Source organism: Rhinatrema bivittatum, chromosome 8 (assembly GCF_901001135.1).
Source record: "Rhinatrema bivittatum chromosome 8, aRhiBiv1.1, whole genome shotgun sequence".
In the NCBI taxonomy this organism is placed as follows: domain Eukaryota; kingdom Metazoa; phylum Chordata; class Amphibia; order Gymnophiona; family Rhinatrematidae; genus Rhinatrema; species Rhinatrema bivittatum.
Window position 1 is genome coordinate 273558153 of NC_042622.1, and position 10416 is coordinate 273568568.

Sequence of the window (10416 nt, forward strand, 5' to 3'; positions counted from 1 at the left end):
TCGGCAGAAATTCTCAAAGAGACCAATTGGCTGGAGTAAATCCCGGGAAATATGGGTCGCTCTTGCGTAACTCATTAGTTGGAGGTAGCGATAGAAATCCCCGGCAACTATTTTTTTTTAAATGGGAAGTTTGTGAAGATTTCCAGTGTTGCATGAGATGAGGCAGAAATTTGAGTGGTGCCAAACCGTGTAAAATTGTGTCTGGGTGGGGAAGGGGATGTGCCTGGCCGCCTCCCTCACTGTGATGGCATGGTTTTAGTGCCTCTGATTATTTTTATTCTAATTTAATTATTTGGATTTGGAGGGTGGGTGGTTCTTGGTTTATGTATTGTTTTCTGTGAGATTTATTTAGATGTATGTGGATTGAGAGTTGGAAATTGTGCAGTTTTGGTATTGTAGCCTGTTCATGTGATGAGATTGTGACCCCATCCTGCTTGACCGTGCCTCTGCTGTGACACCCTGCAGTGTACCGTCTTCCTAGGTAAAGTTGCCGTCTTGCGATGGCTGTGCTTCTGGAGTTAGCCATCGGACCTCTTGAGCCTTTTTTTTTCCTTTAACAGGACGATGAAGAGGAAGATGGAGAGGAAGACGAAGATGAGGATGAGGAAGGTGAGTGCACTGTGACCGCTTGCAGGAGGAATTCTGTAGTTTTTTTTTCTTTAGCCTCCCTCCAACTCCCAAACCCTTAATGTACTCTGTGATCAGCTCCAGCATGGGGTTTACTGCCGCCCTTCAAACGCACCCCCCCCCCCCCCCACCTTTTCAATTGCTCTGCAGCCAGCTGAGAAAAAAGGCAGCCCTGCATCCTTTCGTCACCCCTCCAACTCTTTCTGCAGTAAATCTAAACCTTCCCTTCTTGCCTTACCCTAAACCTTTAGCTAGAGAAGTGAAGGGTCAAGGTGAGCTTTGTGGAGAACAAGGAGCAGGGACTGTGTTCACTCCCTTTTTTCCCACCATGGAAGTTACCTGCTAACTACTAAGAGCACTGCTGGAGTGGACCATGGTCTCTCTCCCCCCCCCCATGCTGAGTATATGGGACCCACCTAGCAGGAGAAAGACGGGGAAAAGAGAGGGACCCTAGGTCCCCCAGTCCCTTGCAGCACGAGTGTATCCGCTGCACTTCTCTGATTTAGGTGGTAGTTGGATTTTTAATCCACCTTTCCCAATAATGGTGAAAGTGGCTTTACAGCCTTATTGATGTTCAGGTACAGGAAGTGCTGCTGCCTGACCAGCCTTTTCTGAGGCTGGGGGAGGGGATGGGAAGGTCTCTGTGCCCAGCCCTTCCTCCTCTAATGCTCCCTTCCCCCCCCCCCCCCCCCCCCTTTGAGGAAATCTGCTCATACATCCCTCCCTCCTGGGGGGTGGAGGAGTTGCAGGAGACTTGGCCTTATTCCCTGTAGAGCTGGGGGGGGGCGGTGGGGGGCCTGCCACTCATTCATTCTTCCCCTCTTCCCTCCTCCAGATCTGCCACATGGTGAGAAAAGGAAAAGAGAGCCCGAAGACGAGGGGGACGAAGACCCGGACGAGGAGGAGGAGGACGATGAATAAACCTGTTGGGGTGGAGGGGGGGCCCCAATTGATTTTAGAGACTGTGACTACTGAACTTGTCCAGCGGGTGTGTGCGTGTGTGCATCGGTGCGAGAGAAGGCTCTGGGATCAGCAGTACCCTTTTTTCTTTATTTTTAAATATAGATGTATAGAATATGATACGGCATTTGAAGGGGGGTGAGATCTTTTTTTTTTTTTCCCATCCAAAATCTAATTTTTGCAAAGACCAAAGTGTGTGTTCTGTTTTTTAATCATCCATTACCCTCTTTATTCCTTGTGGCTTGTGCCATATCTCCCCTTTCAGGCTGTGCTCCTAGTTTAGGGTCGGCGATGGCATGGGAGCTGGAGGGGGAGGGGTGCTTTACTTTTTTTTTTTTTTAAAGCAGGCAGGGGGGCTGCAGCAGCTGGTCAGTGCTTTCAACTTGGGACTCCAGATAAACCAGGATGCACGGTGCTGCCACCCAGTGCTATGGGTGCTAACATTGCATATTAGGGTTTTTTTTTTTTTTTTTCCAAATAAACAATGAAAACAAAACGTGCACAATGTAATTTCTCATCCTGCTCCCTGGCTTGTTTCTGGCTCATCAGCGGATGGCAATAGGAACCTGCTCAAGGGAGGCGGCTGATTGATTTGCCTTGTCTGCAACATTCTCGGTTGCCTTGTGGTTCGGCCTAGGGCTGTGAAAAGATGGGAGATTGTTTCAGAGTGGTTGGAGAAGAGGCATTGGGTACAGTATTAGAAAATCGACCTTTATATTATGATCTTTTTCTAGAACTTTTTTGTTAATTTTCAAATGAAAAGAGCACGAGCAGGGCCAGTTAGTAGCAGTTTTAATGGTGGTATTTCTGTGATGTTGACACCTGCCTGTTTGGGAACTGAATAGAGATTTTCAGCTTGTTTCTTGTAGACCATCGAAAAACTGTTGGATGGTATTAATGATTTGCAACCTCTGGAACCAAATTGCATTAGCAACAGGCCTAGCAGTAATGGGCTCTGTATCTCTGAGGCCTCCAGGGCTGTGTCCTCTTCCCCATCCTCTGTCATTCAGTCATCCTGGACAGTGTAGTGGTACCTTTTATTTTTATATTATATATATATAATTTTTATTTTTTTTTAAGAACTGTTAAAAAAAAAAATGAGAGGGTGGCTCAGTGGCAGTGCTATGTGCAGAAAGATTTAGGTTTGATTTCTAGGCCAGTTGGGATGCTGTAGAGGCAGCTTTCACAGCCTCTTAAGGGGAGAGAGTCCCAGTTGCTACACAACAGTGACATCTAGTTTAGGGTCCATGATTGGCAGAAGGACTATTACTGCAGTGACTGGACTAAAGTAAGCCAGAAGGGGATATGAAATAGGGGCAAGAAATCCCCAGGCAGTTGCAAATTTTAAGGTTCATGGTGCCAAACGCCTGCCCTAGTTCCAGTTTTAGCCACCAGCCAGAAAGGAGCAGGAGAATTCTGCAAGGTCAGGAAAAAAGGATCAGAATCCTCCTTCCACACACACACCCCCTCCCCCCAAAAATAAAAACGCAGTTGCTCATAACGGAAGAGAAGATCCATGCTGCACCTGTGCATATGATTTCAGTTCTGGCTCCCATGGTTTACTGTCCTGTATATGGTTCCGAATGGTGGTTTCCGAACCTAAGGATGATGGACAAAATTGTCAACTAATTGTCGTTTTCTATCTGAGGATGGAATTTGCCCATGTGCCCTTCCTGCCCGGTTTCCCTCCACTCTTGTTTGTAATTTATTTAAAGTAAACTGGAATTCAGTCCTTTAGTGAACCTGCTGGGGCTTGAACAGAAATAACACTCCCCCCCACCTGACTTCACAGCGTTGGTCCTCATGGCCCCCAGAATGTCTGGTTTCAGGATCTGTGTAATGAACAGTCATGAGATCTGTTTGCATATAGTGCTAAAGTTTGCTAATCCCCCAACTTTATATCTTAGGATTTGAGCCACTGATGCTGTAGTTTTCCCCTCCGGTGGAAAGTCATGCCACAGTGATGGGCAGCGCTAGGACTGCCGGGATTTGTCTGCTCTAATTCCAGCCCTTAATAATCATTTTAAGTTGCGACAGGTCAGAGTATGGAACCTGAGGCTTCAGACTTGTTTCCAGCTAAAAGAGAGAACACAGCCTCTGCCTCCTTTTTTTTTTTCCATTGGCACGCTGCAGTAACAAAAAAAACCGAAAGCCTTTTTCTTGTAGAGGTAGAAAAATGTTTTAAGTGTGGGTGAGGACTTAATGGAAAGGGTTGCTCATTTACACTGGAGGGATGTGGTGTAGATAGGCACATTTTTGCCTGTTGACTCGGGAGTCTTCAGGGATGCCTTTTCAACTCCTTGCAATTGTAAAGGTGGGAATCCTGCATCTTTTACACAAGTTGCTCTATGGAAAATGTTTGAGCATTTGTCATAAGTGGCGTTCGTGTTGTCTCATGTTCTCATGGGGTACGCTTTGTGTCCTCTGGTAAGTCGCTAGGCGGAGAGTTGTAGTTTGGGTGTAGCTGCCCTGTGACTCAATCTTGTGGCTGTTTTAAGTCACTGCTAGCAGTTACCATTTTTTTTTTTATATCCCCCTCTCCCCATGCACATCACTGCAGTGATGCGGATATAAAGCCCAGAATCCATTTTAAGGCATTAGGCTGCTCTATCGGAGGGAAGAATCTCGTCTTTTCAAGGAAACCTGAGAGCAGGTTAAACCTGAAACCCAGAATGGCCAGAAATGCGTAACCTGAAACCCTTCAGTGTTTGCAAATTTTATTTTTGCCAGGAGTGGGGGAGGAGGGAAAGAACAGGAGCTGTGATCTGTATGAAGTGTTGCAAATCATGGGTCATTTCCTCGCCACCAGCCGCCCCTCTCCTCAAACAAAAACAATTCTTGTTCTAATACCTGCATTCTGCAACTGTGTTACCCCCTCAGCGTCCCTTAAGCAGAGTGGGGGTGGGTAGGAGTGGTTTAAAGCTTAGATTTGTAATATCTGCCTCATCTCTGCAGTGACCTCAATCCTGGGGGGGGGGGGGGGGGAAGAGCTGGTAATGCCTTAGTTGACTTTCCCTCTTAAAGAGGAGGTTATTAGAGGTAGGGCTGAGGCTTGCAGTTTTTACATCTGTGCTCTAGTGGTAGTAAAATTGCTGCCTTTTTTTTTTTTTTTTTTTTTTAATATAATAATGTTATTTATATATATATATATATATAAGCCATGACTGCATACATTCAATTTACAGATGTTAGGAACTGTTTTCTCCAAAGGTGAAGAGCATTGCTGAAACATTCATACATACACTCCCTTTTCCCAGTCCCAAAATTGGTGGCTGTATCCCTAGCAGCATTATTTCCTGTTTTGTGGAGAGTTGTGAGCGCCTGGGCTGCACCTCAGTCTTGCAGAACTATGGGTGCCCTCTTTTTTTTCCCTTCCTGAATTCAGATTTTTTTTTAACCTCATAACTTTAGCAGTGATGCAATAGAATGAAGGATGGATGATATACAGTTTTGGTATATGTGGGGTACAAGATTACATTTCAGCCCCCCCTTTTTTTGGTTTGTCCTATTGTACCCTGTCTGACTTTTTCATGGGCTTTGCTTAATTATCCAAAGATGATGGGTATAAACTTTTGGAGCAACACAAGATTCCTCCTCCCCTTCAGAGGTGGTTTGGTGAGCTCCTGTACTAGATGGTCTTGGGATAATTCCTGTGCTGGACCCACAGAAAGCTTTGCACCCTGCAGTGGAGGAGGAGGTTGTTTTTTGTTTTTTTTATTCCTGCTGCCAGAACCGATGCAGCTAAATATCCCAGGGTTTCTGGCCCTTCCTCTTCCTTAGCTGGGTTATTCAGATTCAGGTCGGTCATGTCCTAGCTGTGAAAGAGGGGCTCTGCATGATTTGTTAGTGTCTGGTTTGCAGTAGGTGGGGCTGTTTTGATTTTACCCTGTACCCCCTTTTCTTTCTTGGGGGGGGGGTCCTGGTTGCTCGTGCTGTCCTTTTTCTCCCCCCCCTTCTTGTTTTTGCTTTGAGTAATGTAATCTCCTTCACTGCTAACAAAATGCCAGATCTTGAGTAATTTATGAATTTGCTGAAACAGAAAGGCAGCCTTGGATTCTGTTGCTGGTGGTGGTTGGGGGAAGGGGGGGTTTCATTGCTCCTGGATGAAGAGTGCATGGACTTTATTTTTCTAGTGAGAATGACAGTTGGGTTGTTCCAGACTAGCCCACCAGTAAGGATTGTCTTGCCTTTTTGTTTTTTTTTTGTAACTATCTAGTTATGAAATTTAAAAATTTTTAATAAATTCAGTTTTTAAGAAAAAAAAAAAAGTAACAAAAATGAGTTGTGAGTGTTTTTCACTGGTCCCGGGGCTCACTGGGAGCCAGCGCCAGGCCTCGTATAAACTCGTTAGTTCTTGTTGCTTGGTCATCTGTCCAGGTACAGAACAGCCTCTGCAAAAATAGTCGCAGTGGAAAGCAAAGTGGATGAAAGCTGCCGAGGCGCTCAAGCCCTGTCACAGCCCTGAACAGTTATCTGTGTCATGATTTGTGCATGAGATTATTCTGAGATTTTTTTTTTTTCAGGTTAATGGGCAACTTCTGCATGCAAATTGAGTCCTGGTTATGGCAGAGTTTGCCAGGCTTTGTTTGTATACCCATTGCATCTGCGGATAGGAGTCCTGTGCACCTGGCCTTTCTTAATTTACAGTTGGTCCAGAGTCTGTACTGGATGTTACACATGTGGCCTTTTAAATGCTAAATCTGCTTATATAAAGTGATGGAGGTACCCAGATCCCCTCCAGGACCCTGCCTGCACCACGTCACCAGCTCCTTGTTTTCAGGATCCTTGCCATCGTTCATGATCAGATCTTTTTATAGACCAAATAATTATTTGTATACTTGGTTACCTCACTACCAGGCCCTACAACAGTTCTTTTTTTTTTTTTTTTTTAAAGGTTTTATTGCTTGTCTTTTTTCAAAGCTCAAGGTGATTTTACAATTCAGGTATTGTAGTAATTTCCCTGTTCAAGAGGACTTAAAATTTGATGTAGAGGGAGGGTAGTGGCTTGCCCAAGGTCACAAGGAGCATCGATGGGAGAAGCAGAATTCAAATGCTGGCTTTCCTAGTTCTCAGCAGGCTTTCTAACCACTAGGCTGCTATGCCTAAGTCGTATCAGGACTTGGGCATAGCTGTTGTCTTAACATCTGGCCACCCCCCATGTTCACTGAAAATTGGGTTTTAACAATGGTTGCTCAATGCACGTTCCTTGTACATATCCAGATCAGTCCAGACTCCTGGGTTTTGCCTCCCTGCCAGCAGATGGAGACAGAGAGAGTCTCACTGACACTGTACATAACCCAGTGTGCCACCTGCAGTCTCTAGGTATTTCTCTGTCTCCAGCAGATGGTAGATGGTGTAAAACCTGCAGTCTGGAGAAAGAGAAAATAAAGATTGAAAGAAGATATTTCTGGATCCTCCCAGGGGTTTGAGAAGTCCTGTGGCCCCCCCCCGCCACCTAGTTTAAGGCAGATGAGCAGGGGGTTGGTGATGTTTCTGCTAGCTTGGGTCCGGAGGTCTGTGGGGTGGACATTTGGTGGTCCAGATCCCTCATGCCCCCCACAAGTCAGCGGTGGAACCTGCTGGCAGTTTTGCACTGTAAGCCCAGTGGAGCAGGGAAGTATCCCTTTCATATGGTTTGTCTTGGGCTGAGACACTAAAGTTTGGCGAAAGGAGATGGATACAGCCAATGGTCTGACTCCTTTCTGATCTGCCACGCAGCCTGCGCTTCTGGAACTGGAACCTCTGCACCAAAAAAGTATGTTTCTATGTTAAAAAAAAAAAAATCTTTTCCTGCATGCATAGGTGTGTGTGCACATTCTCACCACCTGGCAGTTGCATGTGTTAGGAACCTGTATGTGTAAAGCCACAGCCTAGATTTGAAGACGTATGTCTGCGACCTAGTCTTGAGCACATATTTGCGCGGATACTTGTATGCATAAGACTGCAACTTAAACTTGAGCCCGTAATTGCACGGATACTTGTGTGCGTACTACAGCCTAGATGAGTGCATATTTGCGAACGTCCTGGAGGGGTGTGCAAGTATGCCTGGGTGGCACTGGTGTGCGTGCAGGAGGCCGCCTAGAGCCAAAGTTCAGGAGAGCTAGGTGCTGGGGGCGAACCGGTCCAAGTGCCTTGCTATCTGAGCTTGCTGTCTCTCCATTTGTGTCGGCGCTATTTAGATGTTCAAAGGAATTTGACTACTACAGCTTTTGCCAATGTTGGGACATCCCTTCAGCCTATGGTGTCTCTGGAGGGGAGTGGAGTGGGAGGAGAGGCAATGGTCTGTTCTCCCTTGTTCTCGAGAGAGAGGGGTTGGAGAGAGCAAAGTTGGGCCTTTGGGCTCTGATATAGATCCATCCTCCTGCGTGGAATTTTTCCAGGGCCTGTAGACCTTTCAGCAGGGGCACCCAGCGAAGACGAAGCAAACTATTATAAAGGGATCGCGTGCTCAGCCTCCCATTCGTCAAGAGACGGTGGGCAAGTACCACAGGGAGCCTGTCCCTGGTAATGTTCAAGGGGATGTGGATCATGAGACATCAGAAGATTCTGATGGAATTGGATTTCTTGCCTCTAGAAGAGGGAGAAGTTGCATATGATTTGAGAGCTGCTTTGGACTCTTCTCAGATGTTTTTCTTTTTTCATAGAGATGTCTTGCTGAGTTTGTTGGCTCAGTCCCTGAACATGCTCAGCATGGTCAGTCTAGCTCAGACTTTTAATGTGCTTAGTCTGGCCGGGGGTCAATATTAAGTTGTCCTGTTGCTTCCCCCCCCCCCCCCCCCCCCCCACCCCCACGGTATCCAATTCAAGAGATGTTGGATTTAAAGCAGGTAAACATGGCTCTCAAGGTTCTCCTTTTCCGCATGGAAACTCTGAGGTCCAAATCTGAGGTCTCATAGCGGCAATACACAAGGGGGTGTGTATTTGCGCGTGCAGGGCACTCGCGCGCCGGCGTGCCTATTTTGCATAGGCCGCCGGCGCGCACAAGTCCTGGGGCTTTGTAAAAGGGGCGGGAGGGGGCGTGGCTGGGGGGGTGTTGGCAGGCCTGGGGTGGGTCCGTGGGCGTGGCAACGGTTCAGGGGTGGGCTGGGAGGTTGGTCCTGAGTCCCCCGGCACAGGCCGCAGTGGTGGCGCGCGCAAGTTACGCCTGCTTCAAGCAGGAGCCGACTGCCCAAGAGGGAAGGGTTAGGTCGGCCGTCATAGTTGGTGATTTGATTATTAGGAATGTAGATAGCTGGGTGGCTGGTGGGCATGAGGATCGCCTGGTAACATGCCTACCTAGTGCGAAGGTGGCGGACCTCACGCGTCACCTAGATAGGATTTTAGACAGTGCTTGGGAGGAGCCGGCTGTCGTGGTACATGTGGGCGCCAACGACATAGGAAAATGTGGGAGGGAGGTTCTGGAAGCCAAATTTAGGCTCTTAGGTAGAAAGCTTAAATCCAGAACACCTCCAGGGTAGCATTTTCTGAAATGCTCCCTGTTCCACACACAGGACACCAGAGGCAGGCAGAGCTCCGGAGTCTCAATGCGTGAATGAGACGATGGTGCAAGGAAGAGGGATTCAGTTTTGTTAGGAACTGGGGAACCTTTTGGGGAAGGGGGAGTCTCTTCTGAAGGGATGGGCTCCACCTTAACCAGGGTGGAACCAGACTGCTGGCACTAACCTTTAAAAAGGAGATATATAGAGCAGCTTTTAAACTAGAACAAAGGGGAAAGCCGACAGTTGCTCAGCAGCACATGGTTCGGAGAGAGCTATCTTCAAAGAATACTAATGATGCATTAGAATTAGAGCATCCCGACAGTGAGGTTCCAATAATTAGAAAAATAGTCCAAGTGCCTGTAACTAAAAACTCACCTGAGCTAAAAAAAATTCTAACTTATCCCTATCAATTAAAAAGCAGAATGAAAATACAAACAAAAAACAAACTTTGAAATGTTTGTATGCTAATGCCAGAAGTCTAAGAAGTAAGATGGGAGAATTAGAATGTATAGCAGTGAATGATGACATAGACTTAATTGGCATCTCAGAGACGTGGTGGAAAGAGGGATAACCAATGGGACAGTGCTATACCGGGGTACAAATTATATCGCAATGACAGAGGAGCACCCGGGAGGAGGTGTGGCGCTTTATGTCCGGGATGGCATAGAGTCCAACAGGATAAACATCCTGCATGAGACTAAATACAAAATTGAATCTTTATGGGTAGAAATCCCTTGTGTGTTGGGGAAGACTATAGTGATAGGGGTATACTACCGTCCACCTGGTCAAGATGGTGAAGATGGTCAGTGAAATGCTAAGAGAAATTAGGGAAGCTAACCAAATTGGTAGTGCAGTAATAATGGGAGACTTCAATTACCGCAGAAACCACAAGTGCAGGCACACAGTTCAATCCTGACAGAGTACTCCAAATCGGTGTATATATTAAATGCTTTTAATTCTTCAATATGGCAACTCCTCTGGCTCATACAAACATCAGACTTAATGGCGTCCCCCGACACGGTACCCGTGTTTCACCGCGGGCTGCATCGGGAGGGCTCGCCAATAGGGATTCATAAGAAAGCTGTAGAAGATAAATATACATCAGGACAACACAACAGGACTTATAACCGAATATAAAGTGCAACAATATACAACATCATAACATACCTGACAGCATGAGAACTTCAAAGTGACAGGGAGCGCACTACCCTTTCCCACTGACAGGTATTTAAAGCTGATTAAGGCGCCAAAACAGGAAGACAGACCACGTGGGACTTCAACGTCCCATTCATTGGCTGCCGTTCCTGTGATGCGCCTCAGCAGGGTTGTAAACCAAACAGTGCTTGTGAAT

The 10416-nt window shown here is 46.6% G+C and overlaps 1 protein-coding gene across 2 annotated transcripts in view; it reads left to right on the forward strand.

Moving 5' to 3' along the window:
* LOC115096392 (acidic leucine-rich nuclear phosphoprotein 32 family member B-like) overlaps nucleotides 1–2073 on the forward strand; it is an 84914-nt gene extending 82841 nt beyond the window's left edge. For both annotated transcript variants that reach the window (XM_029610927.1, XM_029610926.1), the window contains exons 6-7: nucleotides 561–609; nucleotides 1463–2073. In XM_029610927.1, coding sequence (XP_029466787.1) covers nucleotides 561–609; nucleotides 1463–1548 — 135 coding nt within the window. In that variant the 3' untranslated portion in view covers nucleotides 1549–2073. The remainder of the gene's footprint in view (nucleotides 1–560; nucleotides 610–1462) is intronic.
* Nucleotides 2074–10416: the final 8343 nt, after the last annotated feature.